General features: G+C 45.7%; 1 protein-coding gene and 1 long non-coding RNA gene across 9 annotated transcripts; one reads left to right on the top strand and one right to left on the bottom strand.

The window, feature by feature from the left end:
• Positions 1–304: 304 nt before the first annotated feature.
• RAB41 (RAB41, member RAS oncogene family) lies at positions 305–20749 on the bottom strand. Of its 8 annotated transcripts, none has more exons than XM_019536248.1 (8): positions 20562–20738; positions 19004–19062; positions 16974–17027; positions 14533–14638; positions 10196–10307; positions 6753–6846; positions 4351–4417; positions 305–2971 (listed from the first exon to the last, which is right to left on the bottom strand). In XM_019536248.1, the coding sequence occupies exons 1-8, from the start codon at positions 20638–20640 to the stop codon at positions 2907–2909; spliced, it is 636 nt and encodes a 211-aa protein (XP_019391793.1). In that variant the 5' UTR covers positions 20641–20738; the 3' UTR covers positions 305–2906. The 8 variants fall into 8 exon arrangements, 7 of the variants coding, with proteins under 7 accessions (XP_019391793.1, XP_019391792.1, XP_019391797.1 ...); XM_019536247.1 differs by lacking the exon at positions 14533–14638 and adding an exon at positions 10570–10678 and having other exon boundaries at positions 20562–20736; XR_002101338.1 differs by lacking the exons at positions 305–2971; positions 14533–14638 and adding exons at positions 7359–7452; positions 10570–10678 and having other exon boundaries at positions 4358–4417; positions 20562–20740.
• Positions 4784–8434, top strand: LOC109310897. The gene is made up of 2 exons (XR_002101339.1): positions 4784–5195; positions 7445–8434. It is a non-coding gene; the product is annotated as an uncharacterized LOC109310897 (long non-coding RNA).
• Positions 20750–24747: the final 3998 nt, after the last annotated feature.

Below are 24747 nucleotides of genomic sequence, written 5' to 3'. Positions count from 1 at the left end.
GCCACCAGGTTGGTCTAACAGGACCTGCCACTGATGAACCCATGTTGGTCGCCCCTAAGCATGCAGTCCCCTGCAGGCCCCTCGTGGATGTGTGCCAGAATAATTTTCTCAAATATTCTCAAATGTGTGCCAAAATAATTTTCTCATAAGAGGGGCTTCTCCCTGGTGTCTAGGTGGAAGGGACAAAAAATGTTTCTTTCTTCCACAGATAAACTTGCTGTGGTCCCTGAAGATAGCAAGGAAGCTGGGAGCAAGGGAAACAGGTATAGCAAACCCCTCATCCTGTAAAGAAGCACAGAGATGATGTTGGTGAAATAATTTTATTTAGTGTGATACACAGCTGTGGTCAGACGGTAGATTTTCATAATAGTCACACTTACTTGGCTAACAGCTAGGAGACAGCAGGGCCAGAGACACACACTCAATATTATACACATCCATAGAGAAGACAGTGGAAGGTGAACTATTTAATTTCACTAGATTTCCCCTCCCCTTACTTATTTTCCTGCTTTCCTCCCCCCTCCTCTCCTCCCCCACCCCCGCAAAAAAAAAAAAAAGTCCAGTGACTTGAGAACAACATGACAGCAGAGGCAGGGCCTATCTGACTGTGAGAAGGGGACAGAGGAACCTGTTCTACTGCAGACATAGACACACTGACAAAACATCAGCAATTCCCACACAACAGGGAGCACATACACACAATGGAACAGGACTTCACACGGGCGTTAGGGTCAATGGGCTTGGACTAGGCCATTTGAGGTTTTGGTAAGAAAGGGGGCACACTCCAGAATAAGAAGGAGAAACAACATAACATCCCAGCTTCCCCCTGCAGGTCAGCATACGTGGAGAGTATAGGCCAAATGCTGCCCAAGATTCACTACTTCAGTGACTAAGAGGTGAAAGCCTGGTAGGTGCTGCAGTCATCAAGTCCACCTAGCCTAGACAGAAGCAGCCCCAATGTCATTAGCTGAAAGCTCCCACTCCTGGGAATTCCAGGGTGGCCAGGGTTAAGGTTAGGTCATGCAGATAAAGAGTACCAGTCCGCCCCTCACCAGGCACAAGCCAGCAGGTTCCAAAGTGCAGAGAGCCAGGTCAGTGACCAAGAAGGCAAAGGTGGTGGTAGGGGGAATTCATTTAACCTGCCTCAAGCTATAGTCCCCTGCCCTCACCCGTTCCAGCACAGTCGCTCCCTTTCCCTCAAGATCTACTCTGTCAACAATGCATAGGCCACATGGACAACTACAGACTCTAAGAGGACTCTACTACTATCTCACTCTTTTTTCCTTCTCCTGCCAATGGACAGAACTCAGCACTGCAGAGATGTGGATATGGACAGAGACAGGTCACTTACAAAATCCCCTTTAAGACAGCTGGAAAAGGGACATGTACTCTCACATCTAGCATGTGGCACAGAAGCAACCAGGCAGCAAGGCCTCCACCCAATTAACAGCAGCCTGCTTGAATCCTACTTTCCACTTTTCTGAAGTGAACTCTCATATTCTACTGCTCCCACAATGTTATGGCCCAACATCATCCCCATTACACAGAGGGGCAGGGAGATTCCCCACTAAAGACAAAAGGCAGGCAGAGGGGAGACACATCCCATTCCACAGACAACAGGCTGGATAATCAAGAATAAAGGTAATCTCTTGCATTCAATCCCATGAAGAGCCTACAGCAATACTTCTAGCATATGGTCTGGTACCACTGGTACTGAGCCACCTGTGCACTGCAAGCTCCATTTCCACCCCCCACTTCCTTCCAACTGTGAAGCTTGTATCCTAGTCTGCCTAATAAAGAGAAGAGCATTTGCATGTTCCACAGGAGCAGTTCCCCAGTCTGTCTGCAGATGGAAGGTGGAGGAGAAAACAGAAAGGACAGAAAAGCAAAAGAAAAGAATGGCCATGGGACTCCCCAGCCAAATCCTGACATTTCTGTGATGAATTCTAGGCAACTCTATCTTTACCTGCCATCAGCAGATAGAGCCCAGATTGTCAAAAACAGACTGGACCCAACTCCCCAAGAGATTTCATACTGCACCAAACCAGCCTACCTTCCTCTTCCACATCCAACTGGCAGCATCCATTGAGCACTAACTTTCTCCAGGGAAAGGACAGGTGAAGAATCTGCCCCAACGTAGCAATCTCAGGGCATTCTTCCCACCTAGAGGGCAAAGCCAGCAGCAAGATAAATGGCTTGTGCTGGAACGGTTTGGGAAAGGACTGCCCCATGCTTACACTCACACCAATGGGTAGAACAGCAAGGTAGAGAAGTTCCTTCTCCCAAACTGCAAGGATGAGGGAGCAGGAGTTAGATGTGACCATCCACTGGAGGGGGAGAAAGAAACGGGAGTTGTTAATGTGTGCACCCTTCAGGAAGCAAGACATGGAAACAGATCACCCCCCACTGTCCAAACAGGCAAGGCCAAGTCCAATTGTGACTAGTTTTAGAGGAGCAGCTTCTAAAAAGGAAGTAGGGAAGCTGGATGGAAAAAAAAAAAACACTACTGGAGTGGAAGGGAAACCGGTTGAGATGCAAGGCAATTAGAAAGGTGGAGAGCCCACCTCCAGCTGTATTTTTGTTTTCCCTAACTTGACGGCTTTCCCGTTGCATTTGCAGGAAGAAGATACATCTGAGCAGATAGGCCCAAGGTGGGGAACAGAGTAAAGGGCACCACGGTGCCAAAGTGCAACAACTAAAGAAGGACAGGACACTCATTCTGAGTTCAGGGCTCATACCATGCAGTAAGAGGGGCGGCCAGGGCTGCTCCCCACCAGCAAACAGGGAGTTCGCTTGCTTAGTAGATTTTTTTAGCCCACAGAAAGTTGGTTTGCCTAGCCAATGAGAAGTGATGCTCTTCAGTGAGACTGGCCAACTGGGGAAAGTGCTGCTACACAATGGGCACTTTAGCAGGAGCAGCTACTCTCCGTTACTGGCTGCTCAGGAGGCTTCTCTAGTTTGATGTCGATCACTGGAGATGATGAATTAAGGAAACCATCTGGAATAGTGAAAGCAGCACAGACATGAAATGGGTAAACTATTATAAATCTCCAGCCTCTCTAGAACAGTGGGGCCTTGCAGACCTTAGGCCAATGATTCTCAAGAACAGTGCTGTGGCACACTAGGGTGCGCCTTTCAAGGGTGATGCAGGCTGCCATGTAATGTTAGCACTGTTATGTGTGCACACGATTCACATTCACATAAGCCCAGAGATTTTAAACATGAATCCATAGTGTTAAAAATATTCTGCCCTGTTGTGGTCTTTCTGAGCTCTCTGTAACAAAAGAATTGTTCTATTATTTTTTCTGTATTTTCTATTATTTTTTTCTTTCATAAAAACAAGTAAAAACTAAGAGCTCAAGGGGTGCCTTGAGCCTAAAAAGGCTGAGAAACTGCCTGAAGCAAACAAGCCCAGGGCTGGAGACTTGTGGTTTTAAGAACAGCACCAACTACAGCTACTTAGGTGGCTTGGTACAGGCTTCAAGGCAAGCCTCATGAGGTTTAAGGTATTTTAAAGAAGTTTCCAGAATCAAAAGGTAGTAGTTGGTGGAGCTAGCAGAGAGTTACCAACTCTACAATAGTCAAAGCAGGGAAGTGATACTGAAGCAGCAGCCACAAATCTTATGACCGCCATCCTATACTGTTGCTATACAGGCCTTGTCCAACATACCACAAACTCCCCACCTAGCGCAGCCAGCACTTAGTTGATAGCATGCTGTAGCTCATCTATACATTTTTACTGTTAATTTAACCTAGTTTTGCTACTATCAAGCACTACTTGATAGTCACCCTACCATGCATACTTCCTGGGGACAGCCTGCTTCCAGTCTACCTCATGCTCTGTTACCAGATGTGTTTGCACAGGAAGCTACTACTAGGAGTAAGGTGACTACATAGTTAGTTGTCTGCAAAACAAACTATGATTCTGCTCCCACCTCTTTGTTCAAACCAGTCATTTACCATATGAGGCTAATGGGCTCTAGTTTAGACCCACTTGGCAATTCCCTCTCCTATAATTCCAGAGAATCTCAGCCCCCCTGCATGAGCAGTGAAGGTATGCTTGTGAAGCAGACATCACACAATAACACTAGGGGACAAAGTTCACCAAGAACTTTATGGGGAACAGGCCAGTCTCTAGGTATCTGTTGTGTATGTGGGACAGCCTCAGGCAAAGCAAAGAAAGAGAAATAGACCATGTTGTTCTGAAATATCACACCAAGTTACAAATAAGCACTACAGTGTTCCAGTGCCAGAAATGGCCAAAAGATCTGGCTACAGGTGCTCAATTTATACATGCAGGAAAGCATCACGCTAAGAGAGAGAAAGTTACCAAGTAGCAAGCAAGGATACTGTCTTCTTTGCTCTTTTCCGGTGTGCTGTCCATCCCAGGTAAGGCAGCAGCCACACGGCGGAAAAGCTGGAAGACAGCAACATGTGAACTGACAACTTGTCAGAAGTAATTAATGATTAAGCCCCACATTTCTCTCTACAGCTGCTGATGAAAAACCAAGGTTTTGTAAGAGGTTTACATGGGCGTTTGGCTAGCTATGCAGTGAATAAAAAACACTGTGCAAACCTTATCCCCAAGGACTTTACCACTAGATTTCATAAGATTGGACTAGCATTTAACAGTCTACCCAGTATCTATAAAGCATGCATCTGCAGCACAAATTTAGTATAAATGCTATTTCTTTAACTGTACTATACCAGTGCTCCATATACTCCACTACATGACAGCACACACAAATAATTAAGAGCCACTTGGCAAAAAGTTCTTTCTTACCTTCTCAGTGTCACATGGCGCTGTTTAGTACCTTTAGTTAAAGTCACAGCTACCATTAACCTAATTTAAGGTCTGTTGCACCCTGATCTAGAGATCTAGCCTCTATGGTAAAAACTACCTCTAAAATAGTGAAACAGAAGTGGAAACCCCAACTTGAACATGCTGCATTTAGCTCCTCTGGACTTTGAATGAAGATAGAAAGAAAAATCCAGGAAGCTTGTTTCTCAATACCCCCTGCAAAAAGTGCAGGATACATGTTTTTGCTTGGTTTCCCAATCACTGTTCAGAGTTCCTCCTGCTGACATCAACAAAGCAGTGCCACCCTCGGTGCAGCCTGCCACACAAGGAGTTTGAACCAGGTAAGGGAACACTGACTCTCACATGGATCATGCTACCAAACTAAAAGGAGAAGGTAAGCAAGTGCAACTAACCATAAGCAAGGAAAATGAGATAAGGCCCACCAGAAGCAGGACCATCACATCAGGAACACCAAGATCCCAGCAACAATGGCAACCTCTTTGAGGAAAAGGCTGAATCAGAGGAATAATCTTGTTGTATTGCAAGGTGGGAGAAGGAACTCTATGGCTGCTTGCAGATATTGAAACAAAACAAAAGAAAACCCCAAAACAGCACTTCATCCTTTAAACTCAGCGCATTTCTGGACCAAGCCCAGTGCACGCCCAGAAAAGGCAGCACTTTAGCTGAACCCAGCTTGCCCGAAGTCTGTACAGGTTGGGCACTTAAGAGGGGATTTTTGGTGCTTTTATCTAATAGATGATCAAATCAATTTTAACTTGAGTGGGAGGGGACCCTGAGACCCTACTTGTGCTTGGATGAGGGGACCCTACCTTGTGCTTGAATGTTATGGTGATAGAAGCCACAAGTGGGCAGGAGAAAGGAGGCTGGAAATCCAGTCAGTTCTTATTGTACTTCAGAAGTTAGCTGAGTGATCCTCCCCTACTTTTGAGCTAGGAGTCAGTCTCTTTTCTGTCTTCTCTACACCCCACTTTTCTGGGAGTGTCATAATGATGGCACATGCACTAATGTGGTGCTGACAGCTTTTTCCCTGAGTCCATAATTTTTTTCTAATTATGAATACTCCCTCAATGCAAGAGGGCAAGTGATCCTAGGATGAACAAAGCAGGACTTGAACAGGCAGCAATAGAGAAGCACAACTCAGGTATGACAAGTTTGTGGTAGGCAAGTAAAGCAGTACAACTAAAAGCAGGTCAAGACCCCATAGTTTAACCAGCAGACAGTGATATAGCTAAAGGAGAAAACAAAATTACTGTTTGAAAAGTCACCAAATCTAAAGGGGGGTTCGCTCCATCCAGCTTCTTTGCAGCAAGCTGTTAACAGTGCAGGTCATAAATGAGAGCTTTCCTGATAGCAAGGATATTGCTGCTACATTTACAAGTAAGCATGGAGCCAGGTCGAGTTCCATCCCTGCAGAAACAATCACTGCCTGGGAAAAGATGACTATGGAAGAGAATTGCAGGGATCTGAGGGGAACATAGCAGCCTTATTTAGTAAGTTCTGTCATGCACTTGACATGTCATTGTGTACAACCAGCACTGCCTGGTAAGAGTGTACTCTAGAAAGAGGGTCCTCTAACTGCTATCACATAAAGACAGCACCCACTATTAGCAGGGCACAGTGAAGGAGTACCACTGTTCCTATCCCTCACCACACTACTTTTAGATTCTTTCCCCTCAGATTAGAAACTGTTTTGGGGTACATTCAATTTTAGGTTTAACCTTATTGGTGCCCATTTAGCATTTTCTCCTTAGTTCAGCAGGACACAAAGTCTCCTTTAATTAATGGACATGTACAGGCCACACAGAGAACTTAAAAGGATCAGAAGCAAAGAGGCAGAAGCAGAAACAGGGACTAAATATTTAACACAGCAAGCCCACACAGCAACAGAGAGCACTGAAAATCATAAGGTTTGCACACAGTGCTGATCTACCTGTTTCACATTGTAGCCAGTTTTTGCACTGGTCTCGATAAACATCACATTCAATTCTTTGGCTCTCTGCTCACCTTCTTCCGTGGTGATTTGCCTGGATAAGTACAGACAAGGGGAGAAGAGAAGACAGAAAGGGGAAAAGAGAAGATGGGCATTAAAGACAGTAGCACTTCACTGGAGGTGCCCTCTTTTGCTATGTCATGGAACACAACACAATACACAAAAGGAAACCCCATAGCCTCTGAATCTTTAAGACCCTCCCACCATCAGCTTCCTCTGTATACTCCATCTAAGAAAGAAACAACCTCAAATGAGCAGCTCAGGAAATATAATGGTAGTCATAATCCATATGGATGAGTTATGACATTTAGGTCTCATTCACAGCATCCTCACAGTGGGAAAAAGGGCCCCATTAAACCGCACAAAACTGGAATGGTGTGCAGCCATGTAAAGAAGCAGGTCCCCAAAACTACAGAAAGAAACTCCTTCAGATGACAGAAAGGTCACAGAAAAGCTCCAGCAGGGACAGAAATTCAGCAGCAAATAAGCTGTTGTTTGCAAGCCAAGCACCTGCAAGAGCATCTCTGACCAATATCCTGTACATACCTGTTTCATATTATATCCTGCTTTAGCACTGGTTTCAATACACATCACATTCAGTCCTTGGGCTTTTCTCTCGCCCTCCTCTACAGAAACCTGTCTACAGTAATGAGAACAAATCACAGAAAAGAAAAACCAAAATAAAGGAAAGAGAACTAGACAGAAAATGGTATGAAAAAAAAAACGCAAGAAAACTACCCAACAACTGAAACAACATTCACCAGGAAGGAAAACACATAGGCCATTCAAAATAAGATGAAGTAAATAAATGGTTCCAATCTCCAAAAATGTCTGAAACTACAACATGGTAGACAGCTCTTCCCAAAGGGCTAGGGATTTCCTAAGGGGCTTTTCAAGTCCCACCCGGCATGCCAGGATCAAAACTGACACTAGGACTTTGTCCACGTTAGAATTTCAAAGCATGGGATTTGAGCTAGCCTACATTAAAGGATCTTGCCTTTCTAGAGTTCACATCGTATAGTATTTGCTAGCTCAGCCCTCCCCCCAAATCTTCTGCACCATCTAGTTTAACTGGCTGAGAATTCCTAATATCGCATGCACTCCTATTATAGGAACTTTGCAAGCAGAGTGAAGTCTCTGTGTTTCTGTTAGGCATACGAATAGACATAAGCTGCCCCACATGGAGTGTCTTCCACTCCTGTCCTATCAGAAATACTGGAGAGGTCTGCACAGGATTTCCCAGTGCTGGAGGGGCATAAGAATGGCATGTTCTAAGAGCTGCTTGATAAAAGTTAGGAAATCCCAAGATCTGAAGTCAGCTTGCCTGACTGCTCCTAAACAAGAGGCCAGAATGATTTCCCACTCCTGGGAAGTACATGTGACAGTAACTGCTTAGTTGATGTTATTGTAGGAAGAAAATAATTCTTAGAACTTGTCGACCCATCTTCATTGTGTGATTTCAGGGCAAGACTGATTTGAATCCTCATCAGCCAGATTCCTCAACCCAGACCATCTGATATACATTTATTACCACCCCCACCACCAGATTTCTGAAGCTCTACCTAGCTAAGATATATGTCTAGTGTTCCTGGAAAGTGTAGTACAAAGCTATTTACAGTGGCTAGGAATGCCATCATAAAGTCAATACTGAGATTGGTCTAACAAATAAAGGAAAGCTAACTGTACACACGGCCAATGTAAAGTCCTAAGGTGGCATGTCAAGTAGTAGTCTTGCCTCAGTTTACTTACTGCCAGATGATTTAACAAAACTGCATGCTCTTTTCATAGGGCACCTATGAAAGCTGAAAACAGCATGGGATATTCACCCTTGTAGATGGGAACTGGTAAAGGTAAACAGAGGCCTCCTGGCAGCAATATACATAGTCAAAGTGCCTAACTATAATGTTAGGTGGCCAGTCAGGCAACACCAGAAGGACAAGGAATGGAGAGAATATACACTGTAATATTCCACAGAGATTGCTATGCTTCATGGAACAGTTAAAACAAAAAAATTAAAAATATCAGAAGTACCTGACAGTTGAATAGGCAAGACATTTTGTTATGGTCAAAACAGAGTGAACCTTCAGAGGCTAGAGCAAAAAATGTAGTTGAATAAGTTCTGTTTTACAAAGCTCACAGCTTGAAGGTTACCTGTCAAACAAAAGTGCATTGTGCGCAGCCTGAGGCAGAGGGTTTTAGTTTGGCAAAACTGTATTCAGCTCTGCAAGGTCCAAGTGTTTTCCCACTTCAGACATGTGAGAAGTTTTACACCAAAACCCCCAAAATAGCTTCATTTTAATAAGGTCTAATTTGTAGCAGGTTTTTATTAAGGGTAGTGTTTTTAATTGGAGTTTTTTCAAATAAGTTTGTGCTGAGGAGTTTGAAGAGTATGGTGCAGACTAGCCAAGTGCAACAGTGTCTAGCATTTGATATTCTAACTGTTGGTGAGGTTACACACCATGAAACAGACGCATCAGCCATCTGCATCCATCTATATTACTTGTACAGCCACCACTGTGGTATGCAGGTGCCATTCAAATCTCAATGCACTTTGAAATAATGAATCAATTCTCTGTAAAAACATGTATATGTTCATTACACAATACAATAAATCTATATCATATTATATCATACTAGCTTCGTTTATCTGAAATTAAGGACACTAATGTGATATTTTAAAAAAAAAAAATCACAATTACAAATCTCTGGTTACCTAGAAAGCTCCTCTTTCAGATGTTGAAACAACACCCCCAGGTTTAAAATAATCTTCAAAAACCAGAATGCCTTAACTTGCCAATAGTAGTTCAGATTAAACCCAATCACATCCGAGTCTAGTTTTTCACAACCTCGTTTTGGACAGCTAAGTCTGACCTGCTCTGCTTCTGCTGAGAGCAGCCACAACGCTGCAATGTTCTGTGCTCATTTAATACAGGGGGAATGATGTTTTGAGGCAGACTTGTTATAAAACGTCCTTATGTCTGGTGCTAATCATGGGTGCTTGCTTACAACAAGAATCTAGTTATCTGCACTGGACACTAGGATTAATAATTTCCTGACTTATGCAAGGCTACTTTTTTGTTTTTTAAAGTCCTTGCCTCTCAAAACAGTACTTGGCACCAAACTGTGAAAGGGAAGACAGAACATTGTTGCATTAAAGGAAGACTATTATTGTAATCTGTAAAAATTATTCACCGAAGAAGTTTACTGCATGTTATAAATGCTGAAATTAAATGCCAAGTACAATGGGAATTTCAGCTAAACACTGTAGGCTAGTTGAGCCTTTATAAGCTCCTTGCAATTACAGTTCCTTTTAAAAGGCCAGCCAGCCAGTTTCCCAGCACCTGCTGGTCAGACTGGGGAGGTCACCAATACCCCTCCATTACCTCTTGTCTGCCAGATCAGTTTTATTCCCCACCAACATGATGATGACATCACTTCCTCTCTCTGTTCGAACATCATCAATCCACTTGGAGGTTTGCTGGAAGGAGTTCAGGTCTGGGGGCAGAGGAGAAGATGAACCATGAGGAGGACAACAAACTTCTTTCACATACAGGGAATGAAGCTTCCAGAAAAGACTATAATAAAGCTAGCACGGCTGTGCCCACATATTGTGGCGCAATCCCAACACTGCACAAAAAAGGGAACAGTTCTAATTGTTTCTAATGTTAACTATCTTTCTATAAATACTCACAGCCACTATGTAATAGCCCCTCTCAAGCGCAGTATTTCAAACACAAGACACCAAAGCATCACTCACTTGTAATGTCATAGACTACCACAGCAATGGTGGAGTCGCGGATGTAGCTGGGAATGAGGCTGCGGAACCGCTCCTGCCCTGCTGTGTCCCAAAGCTGCAGCCGAACCTGCTGGTACCAGGCCAGGGAGAGCAGACAGCAAGAGAAAGAAAAGAAAGGAGGAAACTGTCCTTTAGAGAAAAGGCTATTTGCTAAAATGAACCGATCACAGCTCAGCCTGAGGACTGAAGCCTGGCCTCGCCAACCAGCCCCCATATACCCACAAAGCAGTGAAACTCTAGTTCCTCAGTCTTCCCCAGAGAGTAGGCAGACACCTTGTAATTCCCCACCCCCCAGTCTTCCTGGAAGCCCTGCATAGGTCCCTCACTCCAATGAGCTCTGCATTGTGGTAACCACCCATGGTAGCCAGTGCTGTTTAACGCTCGGAGGTAGTAAAAGCAAGCCACAGTTGGCCTCCCCCCTCCCAGGGCTGTATATGCTGCTTCCACAACACCCCTAGCCTAGAGAGACAGAATCTCAGATTTGAGCCCTCTGTGCAAGTCATGTTCATTCTCAGTGAAGGGACAAGGTAGTGAAATGGCATCCCAATTCTCCTCAGCATCGAATACCCACAAAAGGACAACTGGAGCTTTTGTGCAAGATGAAACCAGTCATCAACTTGGTCAAGAGGTTTCAGCATGGACAAAAGCACCTGCTGTGAACTCTAGCCTACGGAAGGCATTTGATGCTCCCTTCCCAGAAGGCATGAAAGGCAGAAACAAGCATCAATTGCTGGGTAAGAGGAGGGTAGCTTAGTCTCTAACAGAGAAGCCATACTTACTCTGTCAGAACACCCCAAGTAGAAAGGAAGCCAGAGACACCAGAACATATCAAGGGACTTTCCCCTCCCTCGCAACCCCAGGAGGTTCTTTGGTAGATGTCAAAGAACCAAGTCATTATACCTAACAGACCAAGACCTATTGGTATGAAATGGCAGTTGTCAAACAAGGGATCCAGGCATTACAGTAGCCAGTCCTGGATAAGAGCTTTCAGTAGCTTCACACCCAACAGCCTGTTTCCCCTCACAAGAGCTGCAAATTAGTTCTTTGCAGCATGGGCACTGTTAAATAGGCTGAAGGGAAGAAAATGCTAATATTGGCATTACCAGCAATCCCATTTGCTGTCAGGGAAGATACTTCTGGAAAGGCTACAATTAGACTTACTGATCTGGTTGTGTAGGCTCACAAAGGCTATATGGACAATTCAGCAATATGGGACAATGGTTTTCTATGGCTGAAACACCTATCAATGTAGTAGCTACACCGGCTACAAGTTAAAAAGGCAATTTACAAAAGAAGTCCCAGGGCAGATTGGTCATTTCCTTTTAAGAAAGAGACTTGTTCTTAAGTAGATGCTTTAGCAGAACACTTCCTTTGAAACTTCCTGCCATAAGCAAATTCTGACTAACACAGTACCAGTATTAGAATCTACTCGGTCCTATGGCTTGAGGAACCCAGGTCTAACCTGAAGTGATTAGCTCTCAGATGAAGTATTCTCCCCTTTTGTGTTTTTTGCTAGTGTGGTCAGTTCCCCACAATGCCAAAGAAAATCCAGAAAACTGAATCCCCGGTCCTTCGCTACAAAGAACAATAGAGCTGGTGCTGCAGGTTTCTAACAATAATTTTGAGCTCCTACTCCCTATTTTCACAATGAGTCTCTATGGTGGACCACAAGGAGCAGCTGCTAACCAACTCCCATTCACTATAAATGCCTAACCAAAAAGGCGTTTAAAATGTTCCAAACTCCAGCCTCTGACCCAAAAGTATACCAAAAGACTGCACCATTGAATAGAAAGCAGAAGGCACAGGCTGGTACAGCAGAGATCCTGTTCTACTGAAGTCTCATCACTGCTTATAAAAAATGGTAACCAGTGAACTAACAGGCAGACATTTTCCAGACAATGAAAGTCTGGGCAAGTATAAGAATGCACCAATACTGAGCCAAGGGTGATCAACCACATCAAAAGAAAAACAACCCTGATTAAAAAAAAGGAGGAAAAAATTGAGTTGCAATACTGTATTAGTTTCCAAAAGTGAAATCTGATGCTCAGCCACTTCTGGGCAGAAGAAGTACCACAAAAACCCAGGCAGGACACTTTTCTAAAGGTGTTGTCAAACATCCTCCTTCTTGATCCAAAAGAGAAGATCCTTGTTCAGGCCTTGCTCCCACCCAGTGTAGACTGTGGTACACACAGCTTTATTTTAGTGTACTAAAGCAGGCTAAGACTTCAGGAGGAAGTCCTGTTATGCAGGAAATTGACCTGGTTGAGATCCACAAAATCCAGCTGTCACTCTTGACTTACCAAAGATGGTCTAAGGTGACTGGATCAACTGAACATGATACTAGTGTGGAATGAAAATACACTTAAGTTCTATATGTATGTGGGGGAAAGACAGATAAACAGATATGTGGCCTTCACCACCACCACCACTCACCTTCCATTGTGATCAGGGCTGCGCAAGGTTAACCTTTTATCCCAAGGCCAGACAGGTATGGCTCGGAGTCTGCATGCAATTCCCATGTGCAAAGAACAAGCTGAATAGCATGTTTTGCCCCTGAAAGTACTGATCCCCAGAAGGGTACAGAGGAGAAGAAAAGTGCCACTGCAGACTGTGCACTCTGTCACTCAAACACAGATACACCTGTTCCCAGTATATATTCCCCTCTATGCTAAAAATCCTCCAAAAGCTATGCATGATGCTCTATGACACTTGAATTGTATTTTGTACCATACCACACTGCCCTTCCTGAATGGAGCCTTAGAGACACATTCCAAAGCAGAGCATGCTTGGGACTTTAAAGGCCGTTCAACCACTAGAAACTCAGAGGTGGAATCAAATAAAAGGATATGTGTTAACATTCCACTGGCCCAGCTTCTCAGAACACTGTACCACCCCCTCCAATTTAAAAAATAACATGCAAAAGAAAAATTCTACTGCTTTGTTTTTATTTGGGCTTTTTCTTCATGGCATTGTACTATCTCTATAACCCCTCTGTGTGGACATTATTCTACTCTTTTGGCTACCCTATAGATCAGCATTTCTCAGCCCATGGGTCATGAGAATATATGAAAGGGTGGCAAACCAACTTTAAAATAGATCAACAAACTTTAAAAATGGATTCTCCTTTAAAGGAGAAAAATTTGGGAAACCATGGCTTTTTCCTTGCAGGCTGAGTTCCAGCCTGCCTGGGGCCACCCCTGCTCCTCACACACTCTCCCACCCCACACACTGTGGAGCAGGGAGCAGTGGGTCAGGAGTGAGGTGCACTGGGTCAGGGCTGGCCACTGACGTTTACAAATGAGTCCTGGTACGAAAAAGGTTGAGCTGCTTTCATGCCTGTGTGTACGAAAAAGGCTGAGCTGCTTTCATGGCTATGTGCATGCTGTGGCTTCACATGTGGCTTTTATTGGTAACATCAGCCACATTGACCAAAAAAAGCTGATAACCACTGATGTCAATTTTCCTTTTATCAGTGCTGATACGATATGGACGGATATACTGTCACGTCTAACCACCTGAGTATCTGTCATTATTCCTACTAGCTCTTCAAATGTCCAGCACACAGAAAGCCTATATTTCTAATACAAAATGAAACAGAAGAGGAAACAAGCTTATTTATACCAGAGAAAAAGAAGAGGGTATAAGTCATTTCAGCCTTTGCAAATCACCTTTAAGGTTTGAGTTCTGAGGAGGAAGGCATTTGGAATTCCCCATGCAGCCCAGACAGAGATAGATAAAGAGACTTGGGCTACCACTCCGCAGTGACAGCAGCTTCAACCACAAAATATCTGCAGGCCTCTAGCTGTGAGTCTATCCAAGCTCTCTTGGAAGCCAGACGTTTCCAAAAGTTTAGCTATGCCTTACACAGTTAAAGGGTACTTGTTTGAAGGAGGGCCCCTACTGGGGGTCAGGCTCTGTACGTACTTGTAATGTCAAAGACAATGACAGCAACAGCAGAATCACGGATGTAGCTGGGAATGAGGCTGCGGAACCTCTCCTGGCCGGCTGTGTCCCACAGCTGCAGCCTGATCTGGGAAATGGAAAAGCATGGAGGAAGAGGGAAAGGGAATGGGAAAACGGAAACAGAACAAAACCAAAACCCAAGTGAAATTAGAAAAAAAATAAAATTTGCAAAGCAAAATAAATAAATGAACAAATGTCAATGCAAAAGAAAGTTAAAATGGAATAAAAAATGTGAAAAAGCCAAAAGATCCCCCTCTATCCCAGCCTTGCAGGAAGTCTAGCCCAACACAGCAGCAAGCCTCATCTTCCACCTCCACACAAGCCTGTTCTGTCTCACAAACATGCACAGCTCTTCTAACCACATATGCCTATCTACTTCAGTGCATCCTAACAAGTCAGGGCTCCAGGCTGAGATAGAGAACAATACCTGCTGCTGCCCACATACAGCTGTATGAAGTCACATCTAATACTTCAGGATTAGTGCAACCTGCTACAGACTAATTCAGCATGGAGCCTGCTACAAAGTGCCAAAGCACGATATTCGAGCCCCCAGCCCAAATACCAGTGAAGGTATCTGGTAACAAGCTAGGACAATGAACACCTCCAAACAGGCTTATCTTACACTTGAGTCCAGCCTCTCAGGGAAAAGTACTGAAGCAGGGGAAGAAAGTATCCTCCAGTGTCCCAGCCTGCGATCATGCCTGTGACATATAGCCTTGTCTCCCAGTGACAGGCACTCATTAAAGGGATAGGCAAACAGGGTTCCTCAAAACTCCATTTCACTTGTTGCTGCATCTCCCAGCAAGCAACCAGTTACGAACTGCACTACACAGTTAGTTCTGTGAATGATAAGTGCAGGTATCGGCCTCTCCAGACAGTTTTATTTTTTCTACTGGCTAGTACAGGCAAGCCAATTTACAGCTCATAGACCTGGCCCATGGGCAGCCTGAAGGGAAGATAAAAAAAAAGACCAGGAAATCAATACCATATGGCAGATCAATCTGCAAGCAAAGCCATGTCATGGTTCGCTCCAAGCATAACAGTCAGAGCCTTGGCTCAGCTATAGGTGGTACCAGATTTTCCAGGGCCTGGTAAGAAGAGTTATGTCAAACACAGCCAGATATTTCAGCCCAACTGCAGACATTTTTCCTTCACAGTCTCATCTACATTCAGGATCTCTGTCCCCACTTAATAGGCTTTCTGGGCCTCCAGTGGCCCATTTACATGGCTGAGAAAGCTAAGAGTACAGCTCAGGGAAAAGACACCTGGGCCCTTCCTTCTCTACCAAAATGGACCTCAGAACAGGTCAGGTTCCGATTTGCTGATTGTGTGTGTAGTACAGAGTCTTCCACAGCCACAAGAGTTAAGGCTCACCCTACAAACAAACAAAAACATTGTTCTAAAGCCCTTGGTGCTGTAAACTGTATTGACTGGTCAAATTTTCACTTGCAGTTATTCCAACTTGGCTCCAGAAATAGGCCTAGCAGAGTTACCTATGCCTGTTAGCTACTCTCTCCTACTGCTGCCAGTATAGCAAATAAGAACCTGACAGCTACTATAGTCAAGATAGATATACGCACTTACTCCTTCATGCAGGAGGACAAAGGAGGGTTTCAATTCTCAGCCATCTCACTTTGAGGTCACACCAGGTCCACTGGGCTGAGAATATCACAGAGACACCTGTACCAGTGCTGCACAAACCAAGAAGTTTAGCAATGCACTGCACTACTCAGAAGCAGCAGAGGCAAGCCCCAAAGGGAGTTCTATCCTGCTTACCCACTCTTAAGCATTCACATGAAGCACAGCCAAAAAGCAGATACTAGGAAGAAGCATGAAATGAGACCTGGGCCCCTTTCAAGGCCAACACTTAACTGTATTGCATCACTAAGCCTTTCCTTCCTTGACTGTCTCTATTCAGATGTACACTGGAATGATGCTAGTATGACAGACTAGTATTACACCAATTACAGACAAAGGTATCTAACCCTGAAAAGGAGTGGCTTTGTCACCTGTGAAAATCTTGAACAACTTCCCAGAGCAGAACCACTTAGATCAGTTCCAGAGGCAGAACTGCAACTACTGACAACTACTGACAAGAGTTATGCCTATGATGCATAAAGAAGCCAGCCCTTTCCCCAAGGATATGGATTAGTTAGCTTGTCCCAATTTTGCATGAACAGCTTTTGATGGGAGACTGGACCACTGGTTTGATCCAGCACTGCAAGAAACTGGATTCTACACAACCCAGCATGACCATGTCAGGGAATTCCCATTAAAAACTGTTGTGGGTCTGAAGAAACAGTCATCGTAAGACAAATAATACAGGCACAGAGCTGGTACTTGGGCAAATGCTGCTCCTATGACTGCAGGTGCCAGGTCACTTGCACCGATTCCTCACTCACCGTGCGGTCTTCTAGATACATGGTTTTTGACAGAAAATCAATTCCAATGGTTGCCTGAAAAGGAGAAAAAAAAACAAAAACCTAGTAACCTGCAATTATACTTCTAATCTCCATTTAGGAACCTATGATTTCCAATGACAAACTTGTTCAGCTACATTTTCCATCAATTCAATTACTGGGGAAAAAAATCAAGCCAACATTACCAACCCCACCAGCATCACTTTTCAGGCTTCACCCTCCAAATGCCATCACACTCCTTTTGGTTCCAACATTTTCACTATGACATAAGCACTTCCTCTCCCAAAATTAAAGCATCTTACCAGAGTGACTTGTTGTAGAGAAAAAAGGCTCCTTATGCAGAAATAACTCCAAGGCCAGAGAAAAGATTGTTAATATGACTGAGGAGTTGGATGCAAGGATTGTGGATGCCTGTAAGCTGAATCACGCCTAAGTTTGGCAATAAAGTCCCTGGCTTGCCTGGCAATGTACAAACAAGAGCTCTAAGCTAAGACTACAACTCCCTCTATAGTGCAGGTTAGAAGCACTACTTCCCAGGCAGCTTGCTTTGTAACATTCTTTCCTCTTATACCGCTCTCCCCCAGGCACAGCCACTGTATAAAGTCCCCTGCATATGGGGACATTCAGAGACTGACTTTGTCAGGTAAAAGATCTGTTAATATTTCCTAGACACTTATCCTAAGTAGGTTCCTTTATCCAGAAGAAGGCTGTGAAATGAAGACTAGTTATGACTCAACAAGATGTAACCACTGGGTTTTAGACAGATTTTGCTGCAAACAACCCTGGTTAGTGCCTTTGTAGTGAAAATCCTTCTTGATGTCTTGGCTTCCCTAAGTTTTTTGTACTGTCCCAGTTCTCAGACTGTCTCTTATCATTCCTTTTATTTTCATTAGGCAGATTCTCATACCTCCCACCACCCAGCTTTCTGTTGGGGTCTCAAAGGACTTCTTCCTTTCTACACTCTCTTACTGTATGAGATTATCCAAACAACTTCCAACTATCATTATACTATCAACTTATAGATCTACCTCTCCACTCTGGGCCCATCCTTCTGCCAAAACTAACATTTTGACATTTCTACCCAGGCACTTGGGCTAAAAGCAATTCTTATTCTTTTTTCCTTCATCCACTTGGGCTCTCTTCCAACCATCCTCTCAGTCACCCTGAATATTCTCTTCTTCACTATTACTTGGGTCCTTAACCCAGTGGCAACTTCAGTCTGTCCTCAAGATCCTTACATCCAGGTGGTACTTTTTTATTGGGCCAACTGTACAGTTGGGAAAGAGACAGACCAAATGAATTATGGAGGAGGAAGTGTACTGGTACCCAAAACCTTATCTATATGCCTACCACAAAATTCCTTACCTGTCACATTTTTCCTGGCCCATCATGGTTACAACATCACTCCAACACTATCCAAATCCCTCCCACTCCCCACCCCATGCAAGACCTCCTGGCCTTCCCTTTCCAGCTACACATCTAGTCCTATCATCCAGGCTCGTACCTTACATCTTGCCCATTACAAAACCCAGATCTTTGGGCTGATTTAATCTAATGTTGCTTCATTTACGGCAGGGGTGGGCAAAATGTGGCCCACGGGCCAGATATGGCCCGCCAAGCTATTCTATCCGGCCCACAGGGCCCCTAAAAAAATGTACAAAATTAATATACATCTGCTCCGGCTGCCTGTCATGCGGCCCTAGATGGCTTGCCAAAACTCAGTAAGCGGCCCTCCACCCGATATAACTGCCTGCCCAATTTACAGAAAATTCCACTGCAAAGAAAGATTCATCCACAATAGCTGCACTCTTCCTGCCTCCCACCAGCTACCCAATCTCCACCACACCAATCTACTTGTCAACTTGAAAGTATATCACAGACTCTTTAAATGGTGTTGAGCCAACATCACATGAAGGCAGGGGGTAAAATGTGCCCAGCTGACATTTCATGAAAGAAGTCTTGCCAAATGAAGAATTTTGGTAAAGACCAATGTTTGCCAGGCTCCCACTCACCTGATAAGTGTTGTCAAAACTGTCATACATAAACCTGGTGATGAGGGATGTCTTCCCAACTGCAAAAGGAAAACATACATGCTATCACATTCTAGTGGCGGCAGAGCAACAAGTGGTACCATAAGCCTGCACAACGCCTGTCCCAGAGCATAATTCATCTAGGCAATAAAGCTTTTAATCCTACAATTACTTTCCCAGTTGTGTCTTTCATCTGGCAAGATCAGTTTGTTTCTAACATAAAGACTTGATAAAGATCCTGGTCACAACTTGGCAAAGGCTTTTAATACTAACTGGACTTATCAGAACAGTGTCTTTCACTCAGTTATATTTATGGTATAGATAGGACCTAAGATGCATCAGTTTTGCAGAGGCAAAAACACCAAATCCACCTAAGTTATTAACTAACAGTATTATTATGGCACATAAGACCCCTTATCTTGGTAAGGGGCTCATTCTGCACAGTGCTAGACACGCACAGAACACAAAGGGTTTTCATTCTGGTCTGTAAAGACAACCATGGATACTAATGAAAGATTTCAAGGAAACACTGGCCTCAGCCTGGCTGTAACTGAGCTACCATCAACAAAAAGGCAGCACAAAAAGGAGAGTTTTTAGAAAGGCTTTGTCAGTAATTGCAAGAGCTTCCAGGCAGCTTTTCCCTAATGTTTTTCCAACGAAAAACTTCTCTGCAGTAAGGGTGGCCAAAATTTGGACTGGGCTTCCAAGGGAGGTGGTGCTCTCCCCTACCTTCAGGGTCTTTAAGAGAAGGCTGGATCGGCATCTGGCTGGGGTCATCTGACCCCAGTGCTCTTTCCTACCTAGGCAGGGGTCGGCCTCAATGATCTGTTGAGGTCCCTTCCGACCCCAACATCTACGAGTCTATGAATGTAAGGGGTTGCTTAGGAGAAAGAACAGAACAAGGCGGGCAGGAGACCAGTGGGTATCTCAGCCAGGGCTCCACATCTCTCATACGCTGCAGAAACGATCAGCTGTAAAGGGTCTGAAAGCAGGACAGCAAGTTTAAAATGACCATGAGGAGGTCCTTCTCCCCCCCACCCGCCTGTCATTCAAACGTGGTATCTGCTGCCAACAGGTGTGGTGGAAGCTCAGAGCAGAGCCAGGTGCAAAAGGGCTTGCACACGCTCCCAGAGTAAAGGGGCATCAGGAGCGAGGGGCACGGCCCTGATGGAGGCCTTCTCAGGGGAACGGGAAAGAGGACCCTGACCAGAGCCAGTCCCTCTGTCTCCATCCGCTCCCCGCCCTGCCAGACGCGCCAGACGCAGGTGTTTTGTGTGCGAGATTGAGGCGGCAGCCACAGGGGAGGCCACGTGACGGCGCCAGGCCTCGGCCGGCGACACCCGCTCGGGGCCGATCCCCGGGGCGAGCGAAGCCCCAAGTGCTCCGAGGCGCTGACGGGGAAAGGGAAGGCGCCTGGGGAGCGCAGCAGCCGGCAAGACGCAGCAGGGGCGGGGCGGGGCGGGGCGGGGAGGGTTGGGCTGCTGTCCCGGGTCCCCCCGCCCGGCCCCGGCCCCGGCCCCGATCCCGGCCCGGCGCTGACCGCTCTGCTCGCCCAGGAAGACCAGCTTGAACTTGCGCAGCGGGTTGCCAAACTCGCCGCCGCTGCCGGGGCCGGACATGGCTGAGGAGCGCGGCGGCGGCGCGGCCGGGCGGCGACAAGGGGACGCGGCCTCGCTCTCTCTTGCAGCGCGACGGACCCACCCACCGCGCGCGTCACTTCCGCAACGCCCCACGCCTCGAGCGTGACGCCACACGTCACCGCTGGCGGCGGGGTGATGTCATAGCCGGCCCGGCCTCAGCCTCCGGACTCCCGCGGCTTGCGGTGGCGACGTGGATCGGCCCATGCACGACGTCATCGAACCCCCATCCCCCGCCGGCCGGGCGGATGCCCAGCTTTTACGGGGGGGTTTCAGCAGTCGACCTGAGGCCTATTGTGCCCATTCTACAGATGGGGACACTGAGGCAGGCAGGGAGAAAGGGGCTTGCCCATGGTTACCTCCGGCAGGTGGAGGCAGGAGGAGTCCCCGGGCTTGTCTGAGGCCTGAGACATTTCTCGGTTCCCTGGATCACGATGCCTCCGTGAAGTGAGAGCAGCTTGGCCTGGCACTGAAGTCACTAGTGCCAGGCCAAGCATGCAGACAGCCAGCAAGCTGGGAACTGCCCCCTTGTCGCCCCTGGGGTGCTTGGGCTGGAGTCTGAGCTCGACAGTTCACCTTAGCAGTTCCCATTTCAGCAGAAACACCTGGCTGCCAAACCCCAGGCCCTGCTGATTGCCAAAAACTCCTGCTTCCTCATTAGAGCTTCCTCAGCGCAGCAGGATGAAACGTGGGGAAAGTGCAAAACACAGTGTTTCATAACTAACAGCAGAGACCGTCGAGTGCATTAGTTTTTACCATATTTAAGTGGCTCCAAATCCCAATTTCTGTAAAATTCCATTTAAAATACGGCACGGTTTCTAGCATCTGCACTTGCTGATGTGGCAAGAGATGTCAAGGAACCTTGTTACACAGTATCTAGCTTATCATAACGCACTTGGCTCTGGCTGCAGCACCCTCTAGGAGTTGTAGTCAACTGTTGTCATGTTTACAGTCAAAGGTTAATGACCAGTACAATCTCACTGGTAACATCTTTTCTGCAGCCGGTGCCAAAGAGCAGGGCCGAAGGGCATTATTCAGCACATTATTGCCTCGAGTCTTACCTGGCTGAGTATTGAGACATTTTCCTTACAGTTGTGCCATGCCAGTCACCAGGTCCAGTAAATGCTTTCTCTTCCTGTAATTTCAAATAAGCCAAGAGATGCAGGCTGAGAACTTGGGAGAAGTGGGGAGAGAGATCCTAGCTCCATCACATCACCTGATTCTAGAGCAGACAAACTCCCCTCAGCAGGCTGTGGCTGACAAGAGGGTGGTGCATGTATATTGCAGGGATAGTTTACAGCATATCCTAGACCTAAATCCATTCTCCATACCATATCGATCAAAAAACATGTGACACCTTGGCCCATCTGTGGAAGATTGGGTCTGTGTTGGTGACAGGGTTGTGGAAAAGCAATAGGAACTTGTGCTTCATCTTGGCCTCTTGCCTCCAGGCTCTTCCCTGCCTAGGCAGGAAAAACTCATACTAAAACCAAAGCAAAAAGAAACTTGATTCCAGCACATTTTAGTTTATAGCTTTTTTTATTTAGAAAGATACTGAAGAACGTTGCAGCGTTCAGGCAAGTGACAGGAACAGAATGTAATATGTTTCCTTGGCAATAGCCCATCAGTTAAATTGTTAGTTAAAGTAATTGCCCACTCCACCTTACGATTAGCTGTCATCACCCTCCAGCTGCCATGTGGTTCTCTCTATGCTGTGCAGGCTGGCTCTGGACTTAGAAATATAGGTTAGTCTCTGTGTAATCTTACTGTCCAGGAGTACTATGGCAGTACTGTTCCTAGTTCAACCCATCTCATTTGCCTTTAGTGACAGGAGCAGGGCATATGCTGTGTGCTGTGCTTACTCAGTTTGGAGTGGTGTTAGTGTATGTGTGCCTTGCAGTAGCTCTCTGGACTTCACTGTAGTCTTATGTCTCTTCTCAACATTTATATTCAGAGTATGTGGAAAAAAAGAGTAATTGTGAATCCTTTGCACAAACATGCAAATGAGTCTGCAGCAGCTAGACTTGTTGGCTGATAGCTGAAACCTCATTCTTCTCCCTTTTCAATGCAAGTTTCTTAAAGAACCACCCCCTCAGAGGCAAATACAGCCCTACAAGAGCTTTAACTGTTAGTGAACATTCAAAGCTGGGTTTAATTAACTAACTAATGGGTTTAATAGGACTGATTAAAAGCCACTGTCCCATTCAGAATATGAACTTGCTGTGCTAGTCAGGACCAACAGGTAAGGGCCAGATCTCCTTTTCTTTTGCAAACAGGTAGCTCCTTTCACACCAAGGGGGCTCTCAGCAGTTTATTTTCCATGTAAACTATTGCTGGTTTCTGTTTGCTATTAAGAAGAAATACAAGAGGAAATATTCTACCCTGTCTTCCAAAATGGGGCAGGAGGTGGCTGGAACAGGCAGAGGTAATGTACTGGTAACCTAAAAACAAATCCATCCTCCCAGTGTGGTGGTGATTGGCCCTGATGCCCCAGTAGGTGACATGATTCCTTCTCTCAAATAAATTACCAGACAGAGGCTTCTGCGACCAAGTGGGCTCTGTCTGTAGGCCCTGGAGAAAGATCCTATTATATGTCATCCCTTTACCTCACATTTATTCCCAACTTACCCAAGATACACTTTGCCTGAAGGAGGGAAAGGGAGAGAACAGGAGAAGGTAAGATAGACACCAAGGAAAATGGAGCATCCCATCTCTAATTGAACTTTTTATTTATAAAGGTGTGACGGGCTGGCTGGCAGTGACCTGGCCCAGGGGTTTTGAAAGGGCAAAAGATGATTGGAGGACTTGGGATTCCCTTTCCTCACCAATCAGGCCCTAGAAACTCACCCCACCCCACCCCCAATCCCCTGATTGGCCCCTTGGGTCACCTGGAGGGGGATAAAAGGGGCAGCGCAGCTGACTTAGGAGAGACCAGTGAGGGATAACAAGGAAGGAGTTTTGCACAGCTGAGCCAGTGGGGTAGGAGCAGTGCCCTGAAAGAGCAGAACCTGCAAGCAGTTGTGGGACCCTCAGCAGTGTGGTGTGTGGCTGGTAGGAGAGGCTCCCCCTGGGCTCCAAGATCCCTTGGGAGAGGCTGCAGCCAGCAGGAGAGGCTCCTCCACCCTCCTGTGCTCCAGCAAGGATCTGAGCAGTGATCTGAGAGGTTTCCAGCTCCTCCAGTCAGAGGCCAGGCAGCTCCATGTGAGGCTGGGGTCTGGAAAGGGCAAGACCCCTAGCAGGCTAGATTAGCTTCGCCAATAGTGGCTATGTGGCAGCATTCCTGCCTACCATATGGGAGCTCTGGGTTCAAGTCCCAGCTGAGGTGAATGAGCTAACAAGTAAATCTTCTTGAAGTGAAAAGGGGCCATTGTGTTTTCTCACTTTCTTCCCCTCCAGGTACCTAGGCCCTATATTTTCTTGTCGTATGACATTTTGTGTTGTGTGTCTTTTTTATATTTCACCTACCAATATTGTTTGTTCTGCTGTTTGTGTGTTATATTTTGTTAACCATATACCCTTTTAATACTGGGAATATAACAGGCATAAATCAGAGGGTATAGTGGACACTACAATGCCCCAAGGGGGTAGGATTCGACAGAGGTTAACCCTGTTTTTTTGTCAGTGATTACAAGCGTCTAAGTCCCATTGGTGGTCTGGCTCTGCTCTACAGGGGGAGGAGTGTTCCTACACCTCCCACAGTGCTTGTGCACTTGCTTAGATCCCTTCAATTGCAGAGCGGGTACCTCCTTGGAGTACCGCCGGAGTTACAAAGGTCTGTCAGCTGGTGAATGGAAATAGCTGAGACTCCTGTTCTGTCAAGACCTGATAATTTCATACAAAGAGCGTTACTGTTTATCACTAGTAAATGTATGGTCTGCTTATGCCATTGGAACCAGGACTAGTGCAGGGATCAGTTGGCAGGGGATGAGGGTAGGGGTGGTGAGAAGGAAAGAAGATACAAGAATTAATTACATCACAAATATAACACTGGTTTGAGGACTTTCACAGCACACTGGGGACTGCACTACCAGATCTATGTCCCACACTCTGGTGTACTAGATTAGAGACTGGTCACTACTCTGTTTTGGC

Source organism: Crocodylus porosus, unplaced genomic scaffold (genome assembly GCF_001723895.1).
Source record: "Crocodylus porosus isolate Cpor-Errol unplaced genomic scaffold, CroPor_comp1, whole genome shotgun sequence".
Classification (NCBI taxonomy): Eukaryota; Metazoa; Chordata; order Crocodylia; family Crocodylidae; genus Crocodylus; species Crocodylus porosus.
Note: the sequence above shows the minus strand (reverse complement) of the source record. Positions and strands in the feature narration are given on the sequence as shown.

Excerpts from the sequence above, each read along its gene's own strand:
- RAB41 (XM_019536252.1), bottom strand. The coding sequence starts at position 20,640 with ATGTCCGGCCCCGGCAGCGGCGGCGAGTTTGGCAACCCGCTGCGCAAG. Across the intron at positions 10,679-16,973 it reads TGTATCTAGAAGACCGCACG|CAGGTTCGGCTGCAGCTTTG; the intron begins GTGAGTGAGGAA and ends GCCTGGTACCAG. Across the intron at positions 10,308-10,569 it reads GGTAGTCTATGACATTACAA|ACCTGAACTCCTTCCAGCAA; the intron begins GTGAGTGATGCT and ends CTCTGCCCCCAG.